Source organism: Myotis nattereri (assembly GCF_964212035.1).
Source record: "Myotis nattereri genome assembly, chromosome: X".
NCBI classification, from domain to species: Eukaryota; Metazoa; Chordata; class Mammalia; order Chiroptera; family Vespertilionidae; genus Myotis; species Myotis nattereri.
In genome coordinates, this window is record NC_138078.1 from 148919500 (window position 1) to 148946937 (window position 27438).

The 27438-nt window shown below is 42.7% G+C and overlaps 1 protein-coding gene across 1 annotated transcript in view; it reads right to left on the reverse strand.

Annotated features, from left to right (window-relative positions):
• Positions 1 to 369: 369 nt before the first annotated feature.
• JADE3 (jade family PHD finger 3) overlaps positions 370 to 27438 on the reverse strand; it is a gene marked incomplete at its 5' end in the record, with an annotated part of 46069 nt that continues 19000 nt past the window's right edge. Inside the window, 7 exons of the mRNA XM_081081957.1 lie at positions 370 to 1412; positions 3283 to 3400; positions 4933 to 5403; positions 7876 to 7992; positions 11840 to 12007; positions 17220 to 17431; positions 20987 to 21177. Coding sequence (XP_080938083.1) covers positions 499 to 1412; positions 3283 to 3400; positions 4933 to 5403; positions 7876 to 7992; positions 11840 to 12007; positions 17220 to 17431; positions 20987 to 21177 — 2191 coding nt within the window. The 3' untranslated portion in view covers positions 370 to 498. The remainder of the gene's footprint in view (positions 1413 to 3282; positions 3401 to 4932; positions 5404 to 7875; positions 7993 to 11839; positions 12008 to 17219; positions 17432 to 20986; positions 21178 to 27438) is intronic.

The following is a 27438-nucleotide window of genomic DNA, read 5'->3' on the forward strand; positions in this document are numbered from 1 at the left end:
TTCAGATGCCAGTCTTGTTAGAAACTTGCTACAGACAGGTGCTCTAGGAGCCACATGCTGTAGCTTCAAAGGATAAGTAGTTTTAGTGTCTGACCATCGTGGTCTCTTGCAAACTTATTAACAACGCAAGAATTCTTAACACACATGCACATCAATGTGTTGCGTAACTGGAAAGCCGCCTTCAAGTATTTACTGAATAAATACTCTGGGCCCAGCTGTTCTCAATGGTCTCTTGCAAAAAAACCAAAAAAACCCAAAAAAACCAAAAAACCAAACTAAAACCAAAAACCAAAACCCACCTTTGGGGCAATCTGCAATTCTAATAATGTGCTTATGAAAACTAGACTTGAAACTGGTTCAGAAACAATGAACTGTGGAAACATTTTATTCTTTTCACCAAAATGCCTCCCCAACATGTGCCAGAATTCTTTTGGTGTGTGGGGTTTCTACAACACACGAGGCAAAGGCAAAGGTTGAGTTGTTCTTGGAAGTTGGAAATCACCTTTGCATTGAACTGTGGGAGAGGGAATGTGTCTTCTTGCGTTTACCACGGCAATCCCGTCTAGAGGCGCGGGGAGGCTTCTCCCTGCCTGAGCCCTCTCTCTTTACCCTGACTTTCTCTTTATTCCCATCACTTTCTGCTTCTGAATCACTCAGCTCCAAATCTGGGCAATACCCATCGTTTTCCTGATAGGGAGCTTTCCCTGCAGAACGCCTGGCAAGCTGCTTGCCCCAGAGCTGCTCCCTGGGGTTAACATTCTTGGTTGGCTTCCCATGGCACTGGAGGCCGCCTGTGGTCCTCATCCACTTGTTGGTGGACTCCTTAAAGGACTGGCTGAAGTGTTCCACGGTAGGTTTTCTAAAGCTGCCCTGACTGGCCAGGTGGGAGCTGAGCATGGGATCCTGGCCACATGACATTTCACTCGAGCTGTCTTTTGGGGTGCTATCCCCAGACCAGCTGCCCTCCAGGCCATTGGATTTGGCAAACTTGGAGCGAGAACGTTTTTTCCCATTTCCAATTAAGGACTGTCCATGCAGGGCAGCTTGGAGGACCAGGGGTTTCCCCAGTGACTGCCCTTGATAGGACTCCGGAGATGGAGTCGTCCAAGCCGGACTGGGATCCTTTGATTCACTCCTAGAAAGGCCCAGACTGGTCAGGAAACAGTGATTGTTGCTGTCTAATGGATGCCTCGGGTGGGATTTCGCTCTCATTTCTAATGATTCCTGAGGCACTTGTGCGCTCCCCATACTGTGAACAGGGGAGTTGCTGCCAGGAGAGAGGGGTCCATGATCAGTCTCTGCGGAGCTGTTTCGGCAGTCTTCCGGGGCTGATCTGGGCATTTTTAACTTTAAGGTAATTCTCGGTGGTGGGTAAAACAATGAGTTTTCTAGTGCACTTGTCAAAGGAGGTCCTGAGATCAAAAAGAAAGATTCATTTTAACAACTGATTCAAGTAACGACGTACATGCTGACGGCAGAGTGCATTCACATATCCATTTTTCACATGTTGAACAAGAACCTGACTTTGATGTGGATGTACATCATGGCATAGCAGCGGACCTAGAGCTCGGGGCAGGGGAACCTCAGCAACCTCCTCACCTCTGCTCTCGCAGTCTGTAAATGATCACAAGGACTAATGTGCTGCCTCCTACATCCCATCTGTGCCCTCTCCATTTCTGAAAAGAATGTCACTAGCAATGACACACAAACAGGCTCTCCCTATTTGTCGATCTGTATGTGTGTGTCTGTGTGTGGGTACGGCACAGAACTTAGCATGTGCCTTAAACATTTCAGATCTCATCCTCCAATCTCTCCTTGGGAACATAGCACAGGCTTTGGTGGGTGAAGAATACATGAGTGTAGAATGGTAATGGGTGGGTCCTATGTATTTTCTGATCTGGCAGGAGAGAATCATGACATCCCTGCCAGCGGCCTGCAAACAGCTTAGTCTGGGGAGTGCTGGACAGGTGTTCCTCTCGCTCTGATTCTGAGTGCTCTGAAATGAAGAGTACTGCCAGACAATTCTCCTTGTGTAGGGACTTGACCTTTGCCTATGACCATCTTAATGTGGCCTCACAAAAATGTCAGATAGAGAGGGCAGCTATTAGGTGCCCCAATGGATAGAATTTGTCCCCTAAGGGTCCATGTGGAACACTCACAGGCCCCTTCTCTGCCAGGGGCTGCCACCTGCTGATGCCACAAGCAGTTATGGCGCTGGCTCCCACCAACCAGAAGCCACATGGTCTAGGGACCAATAGCATCTAGTATGCAGGGGCTCCTCCCTGCTGTCTTTTGGTTCTTCTTGTCTTGTCTGTCATGGTGCTCTGGTGGCCAAGCAGCCCTGCTGCTTCCTGCTACACCATTCTGCTGTGACCCATGATACTAAAAAATACCCCTGAGCCCTTGATGCCTACCTGACACCTCGTTTCTGGGTGTCTCTCTTGCTCTACGGCTGGCCCTCGGCAGGAGCTGGATTCTGCACACTCTGCTCAGTGACCCCTGCTTGCCCAAGCTCTGCCACCAACTTCTGTGTTAAATGAGGTCAGGGAGGCTACACATGTCACTGAGCATGACTCATCATTCCAGTCAAGCTCCCAGGTCTAGGGCACTGTCATTATGTTCACCAATCTCTCTCGTTAATGGGCAGCGTACCCTGCAGGCAGGGATTCTGTCTCACTGATTATCTTCTAGCTCAGTTCTTAGTCCATAGTAGGTGCTCAACAACTACAGGGGTTGGCAAAAGTAGGTTTACCGTTGTGAGTAAGCAAAACAATTTATTCTTACATTGTTTATTAATTATTGTATTATTTATTATTAACCCACTTTTGTCTACTCCTGTATCAACGAATAAATAAAGAGATAGGAACCCAGATCTCCTAACTTCTAGCTAAGGATTTGTTTTACTGGTAACAGACTATTGTTATGATGTCTAACACTGGAATGAAATGTTTTCTGGAAACTAGGATTAGATATTGTCCTCTTGATTCCTAAACAAATCCAATAATTACAAGATAATTTCATGGCTCCACCTAATGGCTCCTAATATCTGTCTGGGATCTAGATTACCTGCCTTAGATATGCAACTCCTTCAACCCAACCCTGGGATTTTTTTGTCATGAGGTGACAGCTAAATGGGCCATGTTATATCAGAACAAATGAGATACTGGACAAGAATTTTAAAATATTTTTTAAGTGAAACAACTGACATACAGTTTAAACTGTTGAACTGGAATGCAACCAGAATCTGTGCATTTTCTAGAATATCTTTGATTTAGACGTTACCTTCGGCTGCTTCCTGGTTAAGCAGCTGGACTTGCAAACCAAAGATCTGTTCCTGTGCTTTGTTGTAGGACAGCTTTAGCTTCTCTCGTCTGGTTATCATGTAGCACAGGTTTCGAACCTGAAAGCCCAACCCCCAGCAAACAGAGATTTTTGTTACGTTATGCAAATCTGACCATTACAATTGTTTAGCTAAAATTTAGACAACGAAAGCCAGGTGGGCTGGCAGTGGGGCGGGGTGGGGGGAGAAGATGGTGAGGAGAGAAGACGCAACCCAAAAGCGGCATGAGTCACTCCACAGCAGTTCACACAGCACGGTCAGTCAAGGATCACGGTCCCCACATCAATCAGCAGCACAAGCAAAATGTTTCAAAGCCGCCTCCTGAAACCTATTCTCCCTGCCGTGTCCTGGGCTCGATGTTTATCTGCACAATCAGGTGGGAAGACTGAATGATGATTGAACATTTCAGCCTTCCCTTTCGGTGCCTGGGTAAACAATGGCAATGCTGGATCCAGCACAACTTTTCTAATGAGCGATGGACAAGCAGGAGAGGTCTGCTAGGAAACTGGAAGTAACCTTTTTGCTCACAGCTAAAAGGTGAAATCCTCGTTCTGTCATGCTCCCACCTGGACAGATTACTCAACCTTTCTGCACCCCAATTCATCAGTAAGTAGGGATAATAATAACACTTTCTCCATAGGCATGTTAGGGCTAAACGACTTAATATTTACACACAGTAAGTGCTATATATGTGAGTGAAAATTTAAAGTGAGCCAACTATATTAGTTTCCTTCCAAATTCTGGTAGCAGAGAAAAAACCAAGCCATCTCTATAATTATACTTGACTAGAGGCCTGATGCACGAAATTCGTGCAAGAGTAGGCCTTCCTGCCCCCGGCTGCCTGCACCGGCTTCCCTCTGGCACCGCGATCCGGGCTTCCCTCGCACCCTGGCTTCATCTGGAAGGACGTCTGGTCTAATTAGCATATTATACTTTTATTATTATAGATTATAAAATTCTTTAGGGTAAACACAGAGCCTAGCTTATGTTTAAACCCCTGTAGTGCCAATTTAGTAGATCCCTGATATATATACATCATGAGTTAAATGGAATTATGTGGACACATTTTTGGTTGTCACAGCTGGGTATGGGGGGGGATGTTGCCACTAGCACCTAGTGAGTGGAGAGCAGGGCTTCTGCTGAGCATCTTACAGTGTCTTCTACAACACAGGACAGTCCCCTGCAACGAAGAATTATCCAGTACAAATGTCAACAGTGCTGAGTTTGAGAAACTCTGATCTAGTTCTTTCCTGACCAAAATTCCTTTTTTCTTAGGCAGCCTGCAGTCTTCTTCAGTGTGTCAGTAAAACAGAACTGAGCCAATTGAGGCTCAATGGTGAATAGATGTGAACCAAATGAGAATGTATTTCAGATTTCACAGAGGATATAAATATAAGTTGAGGACTGTCTAATTCCCTGATTATGCCTGCCAAAATTTAAACAGAGTCCACTGTCGGGGACCACAGAAAATCAGAATATCAGGATACAGAAGTCCACACCATAAATGAGGTGACCTTAACAAAGCCTGGAAGTGGGACCCCCATTTCTATGCAGACCGAGGCCTACACACTAGTCACAGCTGGTTACCTTACCCGCTCCAGGTCCTGCCGTAGATGCATAAACATGCTCATGCGAGTGTGAATACTTTCCGCTTTCGGCTGCACTAAGCCCTTTTCTTCATCCTCCCTCGGAGGGAATAATGGCTTATTGAAGTTACTCTTCCGTTTTAGTTTCCAGTAGTTGTAGATTAAGTCCACAGTTAGCAGGGGCAGCTTCAGCTCTGAGGCCACATCTTTCACGTTGACCAGGCTATAGAATTCCTCCTCCAGCTCCTGCAGTTTCTGCGCCCGCGGGCTGGTCTTGTCGCCTTTGGCCGGGCTCTGCTCTTTGGCCCTGTACAGGGGGTACTCGGTCTCGCCGAGTTTCTGCCGGCTTTGGCTATGTTTGAGGCAGAAAGACTTAAATCTCACTTCATCATCTTCGTCGAGGATGGTCTTCATCTCCAGGTTGTGCTCAAAGGCGCAGGTGACATGGAAGGCGGTGGTGCAGGTCTTCACCGAGCACTACAGGGAGAGAAGGGGTGTTAAGGCAGCGGGGCTGGGAGGGAAGGGGAAGCCCTGTATCCCTGGGAACTACACTGAGACCCCACGGGAAGCAAAGGGAAGACAGGGGGAAGGCTGGTCCTAAATTGATCATGACAGAGGCTTTGTTAAGTATCCCAGGAAATCTGCTCTTATAGAAAATGGCAAAAACAGGCAAACGACCAAAACCCCCAAATTTCAAACTCCTCTTTAAGGCTTAATGCAGCACTAAGTTTGTCTGACATGTCTTCCTTGGCCCCTGTAAAGAGTCATGCTGTACCTAGTCTGCCTCCCACATTACCATATGCTATGCTTCCATAATGGTACTTTTGCCTTGCTGGCATGGCTCAGTGGTTGAGCATTTACCTAAGAACCAGGAGGTCATGATTCGATTCCCAGTCAGGGCACCTGCCTGGGTTGCAGGTGCGGGCTTGATGCCCAGTGTTGGGCCTGAAGGAGGCAGCCGATCAATGATTCTCTCTCATCGTTGATGTTTCTATCTCTCTCTCCCTTCTTCTCTGAAATATATATATATATTTAAAAATAAAATAATGGTACTTTCCACACTGTACCTATAGTATAATTGGTGTCAAATCCCTGGCCATAGCGCTTAAGGACAGAAGCTGTACCATTCCTTATGCATTGCCATCAACTACTGAACAAGTAGGTACTCAAAAAAAAATGTGTCTAAATAAGTGAAAGAAAAATGTCTGGTTCAACTAAAATGAGCTAATTTGTGGAGGAAGTTAGTTATTTGAACCCCTCAGGTTAGTAATAACTAAACAGATACATGTGGTTTTTAAACGTCAATGTGCATTATTAATAATCTCCAAATAATCTCCACATTTCTTTATTCATGAGGTATTCATGAGATGATACCTGCCTGGAACACCAAGGGCCTGGTGCATATGTCCTCAGAAATTCTTGCCCTTAATCCCCAATAATCCATGAGCAGACAAATGGGTGGTACCAGAGCAATTTTCTCAAAACTTGATCACCGAATCAATGTCAGAAACAGCTCAAGCCAGCCTATAAAACCTACTGCAGCCACCGTGTGCTAAACTCTAGCTCCAACAGCAGCCACCAGTTCTTCTGAGCGTTGACCTATGAACCAGGAGGTTATGGTTCGAGTCCTGGTCAGGACACATGCACAGGCCCTCCTGGGGGCGGGTCTTTAATGCAGCCTGGCACTGACGCTGACTATAAAACTATTTTACACTTTTCTCCTCACACTTCTAGGCCCACCCACATCCCCATTCTCACCTGATGCTCCTGCTTCCTGCCTGAGGAAATTAATCAAGAGCACTTCTGCAGCCTCCCACCAGCACATCTACCTACACACTTTGCCTTCAAGCCTGTTACCTGGCAAGAACTACCTGCTCTTGCCTAAAGCCACCACTCCATCACTCACTCCCCCCCGCCATCTCTCAACAACTGAAAATCCTTGCTCCAGTAGTTTTTCCTCTCCACTGGACCCCTTCCTTTGCATGTATACTGTTATGTTCTATGTTAATAAGTATGCACACACATTTGTTACTTCTTCCATCTTAAAGAAAAGACCTCTTTCCCCCACTTTTCTGGACTATTCCTAGTCCATTTCTTAGCCCTGACTCACAGCTCTCACCACTCCCCCTGAGCTCATCCAGATTGCCAACAGTCACTGTACTAAATCCAGGACTCAATTTGTGTCCCTCTTCTTACTTCAGCAGCATCTTACACAACGAACTTTTCTTTCTCCTTGAAATGTTTTTCCTTACTGCCAGTCATGCTGCCAGTTACTAATTGTTGTAAAAAAAATCATTCTTTTAAACAGCAAAAATAATGGAAACATGCAGGCATTGCATTAAGAAAAATAAGTTAATCAATGGATATAAATTCAATGTGCTAGTACAGAATGACTAATAATTAAAACATGAAAAATATTTTATTTTTTAGTGGGGAGAATGTATGTTACAAACTAATCTGTGATACAATATATTTATTCAATAAACTGTAATTGAGCACTGACAATGGGTTGGCACTCCCTTTCATGCTAGGGGGAATTCAAAGAATAACATACAACCTTGGCTCTCAAGTGGCTCACATATGAGGAGCAACCAGGAGAGAACTTAGAAAACATAAACAGGCAATGTGTTAAGGTAGTAGACCCGGTGGGAATACTTTTCCTTAATTTTGTTTTCTTTTATAGTTGCTAACGTGCTGTAGTTAAAATAAATGTTATCAGTAGGAAAAAATTTTAAAAAAGCAAGATGAAATAACTAGTTCTGCCAGATATAAAAATATATTTTAAAAATTAAAAGGGCCTTTGGGGTCCAGATTGTGTTTGTGAAATACCGTTTCCCAGGACAAGACCCAGCATTGCTTGTTGGAGTGGCTGACCGCAGATCTGTGGCTGGGAGGGAGAGTCTGGCAGTTTGGCGTTTGCCCGCTCCACCACTTCTCATGGGGACTTACCTGAATGCATGCTCCTGTCTTCACTTTGCATAAGTAGCAGACTAAGGCCCAGCGACTGGGTGGGATGTGGGAGATCTTTGTGATTGGTTCCATCCTTTCAGGACAACCAATGCTGACCTGCAAATAAAATACACCATAAGGCAGACGCACCGAGGTATTCCCACAGTACCTTTCACAAAGCATAAATGATGTTACACGAAGCTCAGAACATCAAACAATGAGGTGAGCGATGTCTCTTAAGGTTACTATGGAACTAAGAATAAATAAAACTTGTCTCTAGTCACTGCTCAGACCTTCCATCATTTCCAGAATGTAAGTGGTTTATATATAGGATGAAAGACCAGGAGTGAAGACTAGGCTTGGTTACCTTAGGGAATCAAAGGTGTCTATACTTTACTTAGGAACCAAAGAAAGTTACCAAGGAAAGGAGTAAAAATTCACAAAATCTAGCACCTATCATGTTAGAGACGGCACCAAAGGCTTTCCTTTTTTCTTTTTTCATTTAATCAACTAAGGATGAAAACCAGAGGCAGCAACAAGCCTTTCAGTTTGGCTTACAAAGAAGCATGACACTGTTGGAAAGTAGCAGTAATCTGTATAATGAAGAAAGTGTAGTACAAAAGTAGGAAGGATAAGGAGAATAACATTTGCAGACTAAAGTCTATAGAATCACTTTCTATCATTAGCTTACTTTACTCCCTCAGCCCAAATAGCTTCGAAGTGAAATTGGTCTTTTAAAAGATGGAAAATAAGAAAAAAAAAGAAAAATAAATAAAAAGATGGAATTTCCCTGCCCCGCCCCACCACCCCCCATCTACACTAATAAAAGAGAAACATGGTAATTGGCGTACGGCGCTACCCTTTTCATTGGCTAATCAGGGCTATATGCAAATTAACTGCCAACTAAGATGGCGGCTAATTTGCATATGTAGGCACAATGCCGGGAGGCAAAAGGGAAAGCAGGAAGAAGCCCCCTGCCACTGACAGTGATCGGAAACCCAGGGGGAGCTAAGAGGTGGGGGGCAGGGCAAAGGCGGCCCTGGGGCCGCCTTTGCCCTGCCCCCCAGCCATGATCGGAGAATCAGGTGCCTTTGCCGCCCTGGCGAGTGATAGCAGGAAGTAGAGGTGGAGCCAGCGATGGGAGCTGGGCACAGTCGAAGCTGGCAGTCCCGGGAGCTAGGAGTCCCTTGCCTGGGCCTAAAGCGGAGCCCACGATCGCGGGGCTGCTGCAGCTGCGGGTCCCCGCTGCCTGGGCCAGATGCCTAGGCCAGAGGTGTTAGGCCTGGGCAGGGGCGGAGCCTGCAACCACGGGGAGCTGGGGGTCCCCTGCCCAGGCCTAATGCTTCGGCCAGAGGCGTTAGGCCTGGGCAGGGGCAGAGCCTGAAACTGCGGGGAGCTGGGGATCCCCTGCCCAGGCCTGACACCTCTGCCAGAGGTCTCAGGCCTGGTCAAGGGGCCGATCCGGTGATTGGTGATCGGAGGGTGATGAGGGTCAACTCCTCTGGCCGAGGCATCAGGCCTGGGTGGGGGGCGGAGCTGGGGATTGGAGGGATATGATGGTCCTCTTGCCTAGGCCTGAAGCCTAGGTCAGAGGCATCAGGCTTGGGCGGGGGGTGGAGCAAGCTATCAGAAGGAGATGGGGGTCCCCTGCCCAGGCATGATTCCTGGGCCAGAGGCCTCAGGCCTGGGCGGGGGTCAGAGCCAGTGATTGGGGGGAGATGGGGGTCACCTGTCCAAGCCTGACACCTCTGGCGGAGGCGTCAGACCTGGGCAAGGGGCCGATCAGGCGATCGGAAGGTGATGGGGGTCTACGCCTCTGGCCGAGGCATCAGTCCTGGGCAAGGGGCAGAGCCAGCAATCGGAGGGGTCTGGGGGTCCCCTGCCCAGGCCTGACGCCGGGGCCAGAGGCATCAGGCCTGGGCTGGGGGAAGAACCAGTGATGGGGGGAAATGAGGGTCCCCTGCCTAGGCCTGACACCTCTGTCAGAGGCGTCAGGTCTGGGCAAGGGGCTGATCCTGCGATTGGAGGGTGATGGGGGTCAACGCCTGAGGGCTCCCAGTATGTGAGAGGGGGCAGGCTGGGCTGAGGGACACTCCGCCCCCCACCCAGGGCACGAATTTCATGCACCGGGCCCCTAGTATGAAAATAAGAAGCCAAGCAACTTCTGGTAATAAAGTATTTTCTCTTTCTTCTTTTTTTAAAGTTCAAATATGTATACGAGTTTCTAAGGCAGACACAACTTTAAAAAGTGAAAGAATGTTGAATAAGGATGGTTAAACTAGTATAAATTCTGCCCACATCAAGAAACCAACAGCAGGGCGATCAGAGAGGTCTTTGACAGCCCCAAAGGCACTGGAAATCTGGAACTAGAAACCATAAGACAGGGGTGGGGAACATCTGGCTCGCGGGCAGCATAAAGCCTGCCAAATCATTTGGGTGAGTAAATTAAATGTTTGACCAAATACAGCAGGCTAATTTTTAAGTTGATAATTTTGTGTGGCCCGAGAATGATATTATAACTATCCAAGTAGCCCTTGGCAGAAAAAAGGTTCCCCACCCCTGTTCTAAGAGAATGTCAATAGGTGAGAAGGCTTCTTTTACTTTTAAAGAACTCTTCCTGAGTCATGTTCCAGACTTCCGTATGCTGAGGGAGCTGCTCTATTCTTTGGGGGATTTGCTGCTGGAAAATAGTCACTCTCAGTCAGAAACCTGAGGGCTCATTTCATAAGTCTATAAGATGGGATATTCTTAGTAAGAAAAAGGAGCCACTACTCAAATATCTTTGAAAATACTGACTTCTACATCCTTAAGAATATTACAGTACGTATGTAGAACTTTCAGTTTAACTCTGTGAGTTCCATTGTTGACTAACTCCGCCTGGAACTGACACTGACAAGAATAAAGCCAGGAAGGTTTTAAAGGAGAATGAATTGCTGATATAGAGTCATCAGGTCCACCATGAACTAAATTCTGCAGTCTATCTTGTCCTACAGTTAAAACTGACAAGTTTGCTGGCTTGAATAGGGGTTGGGGAAAGAGGATGTGAGTGGGATGTCCAAACAGGTTAATAAAAAGGGCAGCCCTAGGAAGTAAGTTATGTATGGAAGCCCCTTTTTATCAACTTAGTATGCACATAACCCATCAGGAAATATTAGAAACTAAAAAACAAGATGAAATGAGGGATGGAGTTTTGAATAAAGAATGTCTAAAACAAATGTTGAGTCCAAGTACAGAAAAGAGCTTCAAAAATCAAAGGGCACCATCACAATGGTGAACAGAGCTGTTGCTCACTTAATAGCTTAAAACTGGAAACAACTCAAATGTTTATGAAAGGATATTGGATAAATAAATCATGGTATAGCCATACAATGGGATACTCCTCAGGAACAGAAGGGAATGAATGCTGATGCTACAACACAGAGTGCTAGGCAGACAGAAAAAGAGCATACTGTGTGATGATTCTATATACTAGTATATGAAGTTTGGGAACAGACAAAACTACTAGTTAACACAGCAGAAATCACTCTTGGGTAATAGGGACCCAGACAGGCCTGGAAGGTAGGTATGAGGAACCCTTCTGGGGTGTTCCACAACTTGATCTGGGTTATGGTTACAGATGCACATTTATAAAAATTCATGAAACCCTATCCTTAAGATTTGGTATTTTAAGGTAAGTTTTACCTTATATATAAAAAAACACAACACCTGCTGCTTATAACCTGGTGTTGTGTGCTTCTTTCATACAAATTTATCCAACACCATTGGCAGTGTCACCTGCAAAATAACCATCACGGGCTTACATACTCACTTGCATCCAAGGATATGAGGGAGTTCAAGTGAAAGCAGTATTGCCTCAGCAACATGGGCAGACATAAAGCATCTCCATGAGGCTGTCAGTGTGAATGCTGTGGGAAATGGGGGCTCTCTGGCGCAGATGACCTCACAGGCCCGGATGAGTTCTTACCTCTGGAATCCATAGGGCACAGCTGACATGAGCCCATTTAGTCCCCGTCCTGGTGGTCTTCATGGCTCCACCTTTCTTTGGACATAACACACATTGCGCAGGAACACCCACGACACAGGAGCGACACAGCCAGCTACCTTCTGGGATCTTGAGGATGCCATAACAAGCCTGGAGAGAGGAGGAGAGGGGAGAGTGGTTAGCGTCTTCTCACCAGGGTCTGTGTCTGCTCTCTGGCACAGTTACAAAGGACCCTCCACCTTTACGAAGAAGAGGCAAATAAGACCAAACAAGCTCTTAACCAGCGTTCAGTTATTTTAAAACAGGGGGAAAAGGCAACTTCTTTCATCTGTTCTAAGAGCAGCATGTCTGTGTATGAGAACTGACTTTAAGGACAACAGAAAAAGACTCGAAGGAAACACAAGCAAGGCTAGCCCAACTGCTGAGTTTGGGAATTACCTATTTTTTTCTTTTTTTGCCCCAGTTTTCTACAGCTTCTTCAATGATTATTATAACTAGTCAGTCATATATTTATGGAATAACTTCTACATGCCATGCAGTGTTGTGATCAAGAAAAAAAATTTTAAAAAATAATTACAGTGAAAGTTCTGAGGAGCAAATGAGCTGATGTTTAAAGAGCCAACAGTGCCTGGTGCATAAAAACACTCAGCAAATTGTAGCAATTACTTGATTGGGTTGAAGAAAAAGGGCCCTGTGAATAAATCCTGAATTGAATATAATATTAGACTTATCACAATACTCCATAATGAGTTCTGGAAGCTGCTTCAAATCCTTTATGGAATGAAGTCGGACAAATAAATAGATGAATTACTGGGGAGAGGAGGGAGATTAGTTTGGAAATTCTAGATTTCCCTTTTGCTACCTGTGATTCTGCCCGTCCTTCCCCTCTTACTGCTCTACTCTCACCATTAGAAACCAAACCTGGGGCCACCTGGCTTCCCGAGTGGTCTGGCACAGCCTCCACTACTGACTGATTCACCATGGCAGCTTCCAATTCTGTGCCTGATCCAGGAGGTTCACCCACAGCTCAGAGAGAAGTTACAATAGTTACCATTGCGTCACACTCCCACCAAATGGGCCCTTTTCCAGACTCTATCCATATCACTGTGCTTCCCACCTCCCAGATCCAAATTCTTGGAATCATATTATCTACTTTCCTTCATCTACTGTCCCTGGGGCTTGCTAGGCTGCCCTATTGAGTGACCCCTAAACTCTGACCTTCCTTGCCATCCCCACCATAATTGCGCCATCCAAGTCATCATATCATGCATGTCTAGACTGATTGACTTCTGAATTCTCTTCTCCCTTCACACCTTCACTCCTTCCTCTATTTGTCTGTCATATTACTCTTTTTAAAAAATATATATTTTATTGATTTTTTTTTTTTACAGAGAGGAAGGGAGAGGGATAGAGAGTTAGAAACACCAATCAGCTGCTTCCTGCACACTCCCTACTGGGGATGTGCCCGCAACCAAGATACATGCATGCCCTTGACCGGAATCGAACCTGGGACTCTTCAGTCCGCAGGCCAACGGTCTATCCACTGAGCCAAACCGGCTAGGGCTGTCATATTATTCTTATTAAAACAATGATTTCATACCGTTGCACAGCAACACACCCTCTAGAAATTCCTTCTGCTCTCACCCTCACCCCCTCTAAACCAGAGGTTGGGCAAACTATTCAGCCTGCTGCTCCTCGCCTCACTTCTCAGGTCACTTCTTGATCCCCGCCCCTACTCTGTAGTTTCCCTCACCAGGTACATAGTCTGTCACGTAGTCTTCTCTACTTAGGCTATTATGCTTCATCTCCTCAGTGAGATTTTAAGGTCACTGGAGGTAGGTCCTTTATCATCAATTTATCTCAAATGCTCTCTCTCTATGCAAAGCCTGAGTTGGTGGTTTGGTAAAACAAATTAATTTAGCTCAAGAACTGAAGCTGGACTCCCCACCAGGCTGCTCTCACCACAGCACGGCATATAGGGTTCTTAACTTTCAAATATTTTCTTTCTCTGAGGCCCGGAAAGATCACCAGGAAAGTAAAGAAAGCTTCCTTCCTTCAGCAGAGCCTCTTCCACCAGAAAAAAGACCAAAACCAATGCTGGTTCTAGGAACACCTTTATCTACTGGCCATTCTATTGGGTAGAAAATCATTTACTGAACCTTGTGTACACTTACTCATGGTCACAGGGTCATAGAAGCTTTTATTTCAGAGCAGTGCTTCTCAACCTTCTCTAGACCACAAATGATGAAAGGCTGTGGACTCTTTTGAGAACACTGCACACATACATGAACATATGCTTTCAAGATAATTCCAGGGGCATAAACTCTGCCAAACATGATATACACAACAGATATAGAAACTATGAGTATGTACCTTCAGGAAAATTAATTTAGGTCTCAATTTGAGTGTTCAAAACCTGGGCTAAGAAGCAGACAATAGAACATATAAAGGGACTTGGAATGATCTCAATTTTCATATTTTTAATGAAAAAATTTCAAGTTCATTGCTAAAATCTGAAGTCTATTGATGTAAGTCTCCCTTCTAAAGTACTGACCATAAGTACAAAGGAACAAACACTTGACATAATATGGTGGCAGTAAAGAGGCAAAATTATGTTTACTAAATATAGATGTTCATGATTCTGTTGAGTAACCAAATCTTCCAAATCATTTTAAGTTACTTTTCCGTCAACAGAGGGAGCTCTAACCTAAGTAGCTCTTCAGAACTCTCACTATGGAAGAACCTTTTTTATATGAAACTTTATGTGGCACAACATCCAGCGTCAATACATACCAGCTTACACTCTGCAAGGCCTGGTCGGGTATTACTGCCATCTTTTTCTATGTGATGAAAGGGCATCATTTATAGTCATTACTGGATATGTTTTCAAAACAAACAAAATACTCTCGAGGAGAATTACTATGCTACATTTCATTGTTAGTCAAAAAACCTGAAAACAATTCCTTAACATTTTATCCTAACTGTGAAGCACAAATAGAAAATATGTACAGATGACCGCTGCACTATTCCCTTCAAGCTTACTACAGATCCACAATAATTTATCTGAAAACCCTAAAGTGAGAAACACTAGGAAATGCAGGACTGCTCAGATCTTAGGAAAGTAATAGAGTACACACATGGTATATTAGCTAACTCCCCAATGGGACCAGGGCAGTACCATATAACCAAATACATAAACATTTCTCTAAAAATAGATGGCTGCACGAAATAAGATAAAGACTATAAAAAACCTCATATTGGGTGACTTCTACTATTGCCCCTATCTAAATTAGTTTTGGTGCCAAACTTAAGCAAAAATTTAGCTTCAGAGCTTTAAAATTTTGGAAATGCAGAGAAGGGACTGTGAATTTGCATGGTCAGATACTTAAATTCATACTTATATGGTAAAGATTTTCTAAGGGTGTAATATAAATAACAATAACTGGTAGAGTGAAGAGGAATTTTAAAATTCAGTATTCAGAGGACACGAACAAAATGAAGAAAAAGACCCCATTGGTCACAGAATAATTTTGAGTACCTTTTAACACAGAAGGTTAGATTAGGTGGCCCTGTAGCCAGAATGATCTAAAATACAAATCCTATCCTTCAGCGTTGAGAGGACAAAACTGAGGCTGCTTAGTTTGTGAGAGAAGGCCCTTGACGTGTCCTTTGTGTCCCTCTCTACCCTCACTCTCCATGCTTTCCCTGCTCCACCCACCATGCTACGCAGTTCTGAACTGCTCAGAGTTGCCTCCAAAGAGCTTTGCCCACTCTCACTATCCCGTCTGCACATGTCCCCTCTCTGCCTGAACATGTGCTGCTGTTTTATCTGGCATCTCCTTTTGGCCATTAAGATTCAGCTTGGCCGAAACCGGTTTCGCTCAGTGGATAGAGCGTCGGCCTGCGGACTCAAGGGTCCCGGGTTCGATTCCGGTCAAGGGCATGTACCTGGGTTGCGGGCACATCCCCAGTGGGAGATGTGCAGGAGGCAGCTGATCGGTTTCTCTCTCATCGATGTTTCTAACTCTCTGTCTCTCTCCCTTCCTCTCTGTAAAAAATCAATAAAATATATTAAAAAAAAAAGATTCAGCTTGGATACCACCACCTGGAAGTTGTCCCTGACTCCCATCCCTCCCATACACAGCAGCACAGACTTCTATCTAGAGGGCATTTTCCTTGTAGTCCCTACACCAGACTCTGATCTTCCTGGGGGTAAAGACCATGTCTGCCTCTTCATCACTGACTGTTTTTTTAAAAAACGTTTTTACTGATTTTTCAGGAGAGAGAGAGAAACAATGAAGAGAGAGAAATATTGATCAGTTGCCTCTTATATGCCTCCTACTGGGGATCGAGCCCGCAACCTGGGCATGTGCCCTGACCGGGAATCGAACTGTGACCTCCTAGTTCATGGGTCAATGCTCAACCACTGGGCCACCTCGGCTGGGCTGATTGTGTCTTCAGTATGCAGCCCAGCACATGGATGGTGCCGTGTACCTATATGCTAGACAAACTAATGAAATTAATGAAACACACAAGAGTGAAAAATCACTTCGGATAGGCGAGTTCAAGAAAGAATTTGAACTAGATCTTGGAAGATATGTAGATTTCTTTGATAGCTGGAAGTGGGAGAAGGCATTTGAAATTGGGGTGTGGCTGAAACGTGGAGACAGGACAGTGTCAGGAATAAGGGTTTGTAGGGGAAGAAAAGGAAAAGCTGAAAAGAATGCTAATATCATATCATCATTAATTGAAAAGGCAGTGTGGTAGAAAGAATGACAAATAACTAGCTATACGAGCTTGGGTAAAGTCACTTCCTTCTCCTGGTATTACTTGCAAAATTGAGGAGTGGGACAGTCTTCTACAGCCCGTAGATTCTATGATCTTTAAAAGTGGAGTGGACCTAGCTTCCTGGGAGTGGCATTTCTGGGAGAGGGGGGAGGGCTCTGGGTTCCAGGATAAGGAGTTTGGATTTCCAACTGTCAGAAGTGTAAACCCCCAAGGTTACTGACCATGGGGTGAACCTGGGGATGTAGTAGGGATGTGAAGGCAGAGGAGAGAGTCCCAGGCAGTCAGCAGAAAGACTCCCCGGGAGGACTGTGAACGTATCGAACAAGGCAATCTCAATGGCATGGGCATGAAGCGACATAATAAAGACCTGGGTTTAAACCCCTGGGGTAAAATTTTAAGTCACCTTGGGATCATAATAAGTGTTGTTTCTAAAGGAATTGTTGAAGAATGGCCAGGCCAGACCTTCATTTTCCTCCTTAAATGCCAGCTGCTACCCAGGTATGGCTGCTGGAGATGATGACTGAGTTCCAGCAAGGCTGAGCATGGGGCGGTGGTGGCCTGCACTCGCACTGACCTGGTGCACACAGATGTTACACTTATCACAGAACACCATGTCATTCCCGTCTTCACTCTCTGGGGACCGGCACACATCACAGACCACATCTTCATCATACTCGATGCCTAGCCCTTCCTCTGTCGCAATAGCATGTTTCATATTTTCATGGCATCGGCGTTCCAGGACTTCTACTGTCTTTTCCATTAGGTTTTCATCAACTTGCTCACAACCTGCACAGAAGTACAAGCAGTCAATCAACTCATCAGCCAGCTGTCATTCCCAAGTCACCTACTGTGAGCCTGGTGCAGGGGTGAGGAGATGTCAAAGAATCACTTATTAGAGCTACTCCAATACTTACCTCTCTTCACATATTAGTGTTTAGCACATGAAGAACTATATTTCACCATATTCCTTGTAAGAAATATTACCGACCCTTCTAATTTTCTATCGAAATCCTAGCCAGTCTCTTCCTAAATCTCTCTGCGTTTTCTCTTATTTCCAATGAGGGAGGACTTTCACTGAGCTTTGTAAGTTTGAACACGTTAACTCATAGCATAAGAAAATAATTAGAATCACATAACTATTTAGATATAAATCAGCCCTAGCAAATTAGTCCCAATGAGCACATCTAATGACTAAATAAGGACATTTTCATAAGAAAGGTATTAAGTCAGAAAAGAAAATCCTAGGTACTGTATATATAATTATACATAAGAAAAATTTTGTTTCTCAAACCTAATTTTTAAAAAAATCCAATAATATTTTCCAATGGCAAACTCCAATATGAAACAAACCTATTAGCATTTACAAAGGTCTAAGGCAGTGGTTCTCAACCTTCTGGCCCTTTAAATGCAGTTCCTCATGTTGTGACCCAACCATAAAATTATTTTCGTTGCTCCTTCATAACTGTAATGTTGCTACTGTGATGAATCGTCATGTAAATATCTGATATGCAGGATGGTCTTAGGTGACCCCTATGAAAGGGTCGTTCGACTGCCAAAGGGGTCACGACCCACAGGTTGAGAACCGTTGGTCTAAGTGCAAATTCTGATGTTACTTTTTTTTTTGCCTCTGGATTCCATTTCCTTCTGTACTTTTAATTTTTCTTAGTCTTTGAATACTTCATAACCCAACATAAAAAATTCACATGGTGGATACTGATGAAAACAAAATATTTTTATGTTGGAGGGGGGGAACTAATGATTCTATAGATCACATTTATATTTCTCTAACAGCTTGTAAACTAGAAATAATTCTCAAAATGATCCAAACAAATTTACCCAAGTATACTTCATTTGTAATATAAAATATCCTAAAAACTCTGAAATTCCACATAAACTACCTTTTAATGTTATAACTACTTATAAAATAAAAAGCCTACCCAAGACAAATTACACATTTTTTTTATAGAGTGAAAGAGTTACAGTGTCTGGTTATAAGAGCACTTGAATTCAAATTCCAACTTGACTTCATATTGATTATGTAAACTTTGACAAGTTATGTATCCTCTTAGGGCTTAGTTTTCTTATCTGTAGGATAAAAATTATGCCAAACTCACTGATTTCTTGTGAGGCTGAGATGAGGCAATACTAATACCCTGCTTAGTACAGTGCCTGGTGGTCTGTAGTAAGCACTCAATTTTTAAAATTCCTTAATCTGAGCCAAAAAATGCTTAATTTAATGTTGTTTTTGAAAGTTTGTCTTAAGCTCTTATTAGCCTCACTATAATATCATTCACCCTAAAGGAATGCTCGAGATAAAGCAATTCTCCTTTAAAACTCATCCAAGAATAATTAGTGTGGTGTCCTGGATGGGATGGATCCTGGAACAGAAGGTCATTAGTAAAAAAACTGATGGAATCCCAACAAAGCCTGGAATTTAGTTAACAGTAATGTACCTGTGTTAGTTTCTCAGCTTTGACAAACATGCCATGTTAAAGTGAGATATTAACATTAGGGGAAACGGAAACTGTGTGAGGGGTACACAGTAACTGTATGAAATGTACAACCTTTCTGTAAATCTAAAACTATACCTAAATAAAAAAGCTTATTTAAACAAACTCATCCAAAGGGGATTAACTGCAAAATCCCAAAGGGACCTTGTTATAGGGTGACATCATGGCGAAGGCAGCACTGCAATGGCTGTAATGTACATGGATGTTATACGGTTCATAAACACCACGCATCGAGCTGTCAATCCAGTTGATTACGTCCCCACACTCTGATTTCCCCTCTGTCAGTCTTTTATTCTCTTCTCTTCATAGTCCCTGCTCTAAATTACACTCCCCTCCTCTCAAAAGGCAGAGTAAGAGAAGACATAAAACGAAAAGTTTTAAGAAGCAAGGAGTTAAGTATTGGTTACTGGTAGAATAAGTAACACCATTATGCCAAACTGGGTTAATAGAATTTTAATTTATTGTTCACGTGCATTCAGAAGAAAGAAAGGAAGAAAGAAAAAAGGAGGAGGGAGGGAAGACAATGAGCAAATGTGATGCAAACAAAAATGAAATCAAATGTGTCCTTCACTGTATCTCATACAGAGGAATGAAAAAGCACCCACAGTTCCACAGGAACACTTGGACCTTAACACTGCTCAGATTGAAGATAGGTAAAAAAGAGTTGTGTGGCCCTGACCGGTTTGGCTCAGTGAATAGAGCATCAGCCTGAGGACTGAAGGGTCCCGGGTTTGGTCACATCCCCAGTAGGAGGTGTGCAGGAGGCAGCTGATCGATGTTTCTCTCTCATTGATGTTTCTAACTCTCTATCTCTCTCCCTTCCTCTCTGTAAAAAAATCAATAAAATATATTAAAAAAATAAAAAAGAGCAGTGTGTAAGTATGAAGTGAGTTTCCTTTCAGCCTAGGATTTCCCAGAATTGCTGGTATGGCACAGTATGGTAGACAGTCTCTTTAAAATTATTTTTATGCTTCCTTCCAAGTTTTATTTTTGCTTCATTTTATTTTTGAGAATTGCATGAGAACTCTAGAACTCACAGGAGGTAGCTAACGACTGTTTTGGGGATGCTTTGCCTTAGGCCTGTCATTCTTATTCTGAGCAGCAAAATGACAAGACTTGTATTAAGGTGTCCTGGTCACATCAAACTGTCAGTTGTAGTGGTGCTCATGCTGAAGCTGGAGCTTCTCTCCATCGGAAGGAGGTGGGAGAGGGGCCACTACCTCAGCCCCGTTCAGTGATCTGAGTGCTTTCCAGGGTTGAGTGAGGAACCAGTCTCAGAATCCTTCTCAACCAGAAATCCAATCACCAGTCCAGTGGTTCTCAACCTTCTGGCCCTTTAAATACAGTTCCTCATGTTGTGACCCAACCATAAAATTATTTCCGTTGCTACTTCATCACTGTAATGTTGCTACTGTGATGAATCGTCATGTCAATATCTGATATGCAGGATGGTCTTAGGCGACCCCTGTGAAAGGGTCGTTCAACCGCCAAAGGGGTCGCGACCCACAGGTTGGGAACCGCTGCACCAATCAGCCAGGATCCCTCTCACTCAGAATTGGGAAACAGCCTTGTGAAACCTACATGCCATCCCTGATCTGCGCTATTCACCATGAATAAGGGAAGAAAAGGTCCAACTTAAATGTTATTGCTCGATTTCAATATATTTATGCATTTCTAGTTATGCCTCATGAAGATGAAAATCAAGGAGAAAATAAACAGAGGCTAGAAAAGAAAGGAAGCCACAAGATGAAAGCAATTTAAATGGTTCTGACAACTTTGAAAAAATCACATGTGAATCAAGGGACAGCTTAGTTGTGAGAAAACAACTTACCCATTTCTCTAAGGTCTTCATTGACGGACTGGAGCCAAAACATGTCCATGTCGTCTAGGTCATATCGGCACACAGATGCCGCCTGCTCCCTGATGTTGACATAGCCAAGCTCCGAGTTCTCTGGCGTGGAGCAATGGATGTACTTCCGGGGGCGGGTAAACAGAACATCCTTTACCCGATCGGCGATAATCCTAGAAAAGCAAAAGAAAGACACTAATAACAATCAACAAATGACCGATTGCAGGCACTGACTGGATGGGCCCAAAGGGACTCAGGCCATAGAGTGGAGCTCAATGCTCTCCCTTTCTGCCCCATGGAAATCTCCTGCTCTGCCCACTGGGAGGAATGGCAGATCCCTTTCTAGAAAGCAAATGGTTCTACAAATTCCTTTTTTTCATCTCTGAACACTGACTGCTGATGAAATGCTTCATTTATCCTCATGGCTCCCTGGTCCCTAGTACCATTCATTCTGATAAAATATTGCATTTTGTGTTCTTGGTGCAATGGCCACCAAGTTTATTTAGAAGAGGAAAATGAGGAAGGGGTAATATTTGCACAAAGGCACAGCCAGGTTCCACACCAAAGATATATTTAAGCCCGTGCTTTTCTGCCCTGGAGGCAATACTGGATGGTGGTAAAGAGTGCGGCCTACAGACTAACATAAGCCTGTTTTTTTCTCACTTATATGGCGATCTTGGGCAATTAATTTCTATACGGTTCAGTTTCCTTAGCTAAAAAATAAGGGTGATAAATAATAAATTATGATAAAATACTATCAAACTTTTAGGGCTATTATGGTGAGTATATGAAATAAAATATATAAAGTGCTTCATATAGTGTATAGTAAAAAATAAATGTTCAATGTCATTGTTCACCACCCCAAGTCAAGTCTCCTTCCATCATCATTTATCCGCCCTATACTCTCTTCTACCTCCCCATGCTGTTGTGTCTATGAATTTATTTCTTTACTTAATCTCTTTACCTTTTTCACCCCTACCCCCTCTGACAGCTGTTAGTCTGTTCTCTATGAGTCTGTTTCTATTTTGTTTGTTAGTTTATTTTGTTCATTAGATTCCACATATGAGTGAAATCATATGGTACTTGTCCTTTTCTGACTGGCTTATTTCAGTTAGCATAATGCTCTTCAGATGATGTATTATAGAACTGTATACCTGAAACCTATATAATTTTATTAACCAATGTCACCCCAATAAATTAAATAAAAAATAATGTCATTGCTGTTATATTTATTATCTTCACGATTTGTGTAGATGAGTTAAAGTCAAGAGGCCATGGACATACACAAACTTAAGGCAGTTCTCAGCCGTAAATGATAGAGACCAGAAGTCTGAGCCTGGGCTACATGATGGGAGTAAAGGTTCCTGTTCTTCCATCAACTTCTTCCATAGCCAGAGCAAATCCATATTTCCCCTCACCCTCTCTAACACTTAAGAGCCCAAGGCAAGTAAATCAAGCAAGGGAACAAATAGAAGTTTCTCATACCAATGACCTGTTCTATAACTGATGTCTTAGGTACTGCGTGAAGCATCAGAAAATATAACCAAGAGGAAATCTGAATGATTATTCTCTGGCAATTTTAAAGAACAGGGTGGGCCATCTAAAAAAAGGGGAAAGAAAGAGATATGTATGTCATCATGAAATAATGAAAATTGTTTGTCTGGAGCCAGTTTCTTTATTCTATAGTTACTGTATATGCAGTTAGATTCATAAACATAAATGTATTCATATGAAGACATATAAATATATTACAGGCCAAGTCCACTCTGTAAATACAGAGTAAATGTTTCCTCCTTAAGCATCCTTCCAAAAGCTTATGATTCCAAATAATATATGTTGAATAAAATTAGTAACTACACACATTTGCATATGCTAATTTTTCTACCATATGGAGTTATTAAAGCCAAAGGGAACAAATATTTGAGGAAAAAAGCAGAACCTCAGAATATTAACTGAAGCTAAAAATTTGGAAACTGCTGTCAGAGGCCTGCTTCCAACTGAAATCAGCCCAACGGAAAAGGACAAGACAAGCATATGAATGCTCCAGAGACTATGAGATTAAATATATTGTGCATTTTTGGTGCATGGCATATGAGGTAATTATAGAATATCTAATTTTTTTCAAGATTCAGCTTTTTCTAAGAGGCAGAATATTTGATAACTATTCATCTCAATTGTGTCACACTTTATGTGAAATGAGGCAGACTATGTGTTTTAAAATAAAACTAATATGTTTATTAAGTTTCTGGAAGAAAACAGGGGAGTATCTTTTTAACTTTAGGATAGGCAAAGATACTTTAAATAAAAGCCATTAACCACAAAGGAAGAAACTGGAAAACCTCTTTTTATCAACTATAAAGGGTGAGGCAAATAATACAAGAATAAACTCTGTGTTTTGCGTACTCAAAACTGTAAACCTTTTGCCCCACCCTGTATATAACAAACTTCTACAAATCAATTAGAAAAAGATAACCCCATTAAAAATTGGGCAAAAAATTTGATTAGATACTTGACAAAGGCTCTCAACCTCTTTAGTTATCACAAAAATGCCAATTGAAATCAATCACTGTTACCTACCAGAATGGCTAGACTTGAAGTCTGACCAAAAACTGACAATACTTTGTGTTCACAAGGAAGTGGAGCAGACAGACCTCTCATACACTGCTGGTGCGAGTGTGAACTGGGACAACACTTTGGTAAGCCATTTGGCAGGTGATATAATAGCTGAACATATACATATCCTATGACCTTGCAAACCCATTCCTAGGAATATACTTAACAAGAAAGTAAACTTATGTCTACCAAAAGATGAAGAAAAATGTCCATATTAGCGTTTTTCATAATAGCTGAAAACTGGAAGCAACCCAAATATCCATCAAGAGCAGAATGGAAAAATAAAATGTGGGATATTCACACAATGGAACATGACACAGAAGTGAAACTTAATGATCTATTGCATGCAACAGCATGGATGAATCTCACAAGCACAATGATGACCAATATGAAGTTCAAAAACTGGCAAAATGATCACCTATGTGCGGAGGTCCATTAGTGGGCAGGAACGGAAGGAGGGCTTCTAGGCTGTTGGTACTGTTCTATTTCTTCATCTAGGTGGCAGTTAAATGAGTGTATTTAATTCATGAAAATTCATTGAGTTATACAGTTATACTTTGGTTACTTTTCTGTGTATATATTACACTTCAATGCAAAATTTATAATAATGATAACAAATGATGTTATCTCACTCGTCTTTTCATATGTGTATTTTCATATGTAACTAATAAGGTCTGACTCTAAGAACTGAGTATATGACAATAAAAAGGATTATAGACCAAACCAGTTAACACCAAAGGCAAGGAAATGCGTGGGTAAAAGGTAAAGTTAATACGCAGTCACAAGGAGAAATTCTTGTATTTATAATGATAGAGGGGAAAGTCTATGAGAATTAGTGAAAAAATATTATTTTGGAATTTAAAAAATGGAACTTTAATATCAAGTACATATAACATTGCTATAGCTGGCAGAAATATCAGGATTATCCCTGGGTGACTTTCTTCTCTGGCGACTCTATACTAGGTACTAGAGGCATTCTTTGAATGGTCACCAAACCACTGATCAAATCAGCCAAAGCTCACAAGCCTAGAGGTCTGAGCAATTTTCAATTTGGATGCTTGGGTGTGAATGAACATTTCAGTAACCGTCTTGATAACTGATCTTTGGTGAAAGGACCTACAATTTCACCTGCTTAGCCCCACAGGATGAAGGCCCACCCACCTGCTGCTCCTCAGGACAGGCCAGCTACCTGCCACCTCTGGCCCATATGAACACTGCTATGACACCGAGGAGGCAAGAAAAGGAAGCTGCAATCAGCCTAAGCTGACATATGGTCTCTTTTGGTGTCTTACGTACAGTGAGTCCTCAGTGTGGCTTCAGTTGATCTAAGTATTTGGTATTTAGAGACTATGCTTCATTTCCTAATGAGCGAATTAGAATCATTTGTGAACAGCACAGATATTGCGCAAATATCATAATGCCATGGTTTTAAAGGCTGGAAATACATGATTTAAAAGCTAACTACATAGGAGCCCCTTGCAGTAATATCTCTAGGAGCAGTTTCCCAAGATGCCCCTTGTTAATCTTGCCACTCTGGGCTGACTGCTTCTCTACCAGAGTTCATGCCTCATCGGTTAAACAGGACAATTATTTACAACCTCTGTGACAGACTGTGTTTTCAAAACCTCACATGCCCTTCTACAATGTGATTTTGCCACTTCTGCACCAAGTGGTAAAGTCTGTTCCCACCCCCGCCCCCTCTGAATCCGGGAGGGCCTGTGACTGTTTTCACCAACACGATACGGCAGAAGTGATGCTATGAGAATTGCAAGGCTGGGTCTTAAAAGGGAATACGGTTTTCACCTTGCTTGCTGGGACACGTGCATGTGGAGCCCTGAGCCTGTAAAAAGTCTGCCTATGCTGAGGTTGTCATGCTGTGCGGAAGCCAAATCACATGAAGAGGCCACGTGCAATCTTCCCATCATGCTAGTGACAGACATGCCAGTGAATAAGCCCGCAGATGATTCCAGTCCCCAGCTGCTACGTCACCCTCAAACTTTGTGTCTGCCTAAGATGACGTCATAGACATTGTAGAGCAGAGATAAGCCATTCCCCTGTCCCCTGTCTGAATTCCCAACCCACAGAATCCATGAATATGATAACATAGTTGCTTGATGCTGCTAAGTTTGGGAGCAACAGTGACTGGAAAAACAATTTATACAGCAACAGTACTGGAAAAACTGTCAAAGGACTGCTTTAAACTTTAAGTAAGATAAATGTACTGCATTCTCATAATGGAAAGCAAGATGGAAGACTGCTGCTGCCTAAAATGGAATGAGAAAGCGGTGGGAAGAGGGGGCAAGGAGAGTGAGGGGAAGAGAGGCATGATGACGAAATACAGCAGTGAGAGGCAGCTTGTGTTCTTTTTTGACTAGGGGCTGTTCTTCCCTTGACTTACTATATGAAATGTACATTATATTTTGAAAGTAAAACAAGAGGATTGTCTTTAATACTGAATATGGGGTATCAGGCAATGAAGAATCAAAGATGACTCTAAGAATTTTAGCCCAAAAGACTAAAACAGCAGTCTTTCTGAAAGGATGGATCTACCTTCAGTTAATATGGAACTAGTTTGGGAAGAAGATCAGATGCATACTTCCTTTCAACCAAACATGAAACAGTTTTCCTTCTACTGGAACCTTATTGCAATAGAAACTAGTTTAAATATGCAAATGAACACCTATCAGAAACTTCCTAAAGCTTGTTTGTTACTAACTAGGAATGAAATCATCCAGTCTACCTAAAAATATGTAATGGGAGTTAACACCATCTTTATTTGTTGAACTTAGTTTCAAAAGATTCCTCGTGGCTACAGGCTTGACCTCCAGCAGGGGGCCTGCAGTCGATCTATGTGTCTCTCTCTCTCATTGATGTTTCTCTCTCTCTATCCCTCTCCCTTCCTCTCTAAAAATCAATAAAAATATATTTTAAAAAAGAAGTCAGACTCAAAAGGCCACAGATGATTGTATGATTCCATTATATGAGATGTCCAGAATAGGCAAATCCATAGAGACAGAAAGTAAATAAGTGGCTGTTATGGACTGAATTGTGTCCTCCCCAAATTCATATGCTGAAGACCTTATGCCCAGTGTGACTGAACTTGGAAATGGGGCCTATAAGGAGACAAAGGTTAAGTGAGTTACAAGGGTGGGGATCTAATTTGATAGGGCTGTTGTCCTTATAAGAGAAGGGGAAAAAAAGAAGAGGAAGACAGAGGAAGAGATAGCAGATGTATCCATCCATCCCTTTCTTCCCTGCTCCCCTTCCTCTTTCTCTCTCTCTCTGCATGCACACAAGGGAAAGGCCATGTGAGGAGGCAGAGATAAGGCAGCTGTCTACAATCAGGATGAGAGGCTTCACTGAACACCAATCCTGGTGGCAACTTGAACTTGGACTTCTTGCCTCCAAACTGGAATTACATAGTGGTGATAGTTCCATAACTCTGTGAGTATACTGAGAACCACCATACAATTTAAAAGATTGAATTTTATGGTATGTGAATTCTATCTTGACAAAATATATGTATAAATTATATCTCATTTTTGAAAAATCATTTAAAAAATCCAGCACATTTATAAAAGCCCATGGTGGTCATGTGACAAACTTGGAACTTAGCGAAGCCCTCCTACCTACTACTTTTCTATTTTGATTTACAATGTCACTCATTAGTTGTAATGCATGTTTACTTTCACTAAACTTTTTCAATCAAGTGTAAAAAAATCTTTTTACTTTTAGTATAGGAAAGGCAGGTGGTTAAAATGGACGGTTCAGCCCTTATTTGCTATTATTCCTTAATCTTTCTTGTTTTTATGCCCTTCCCT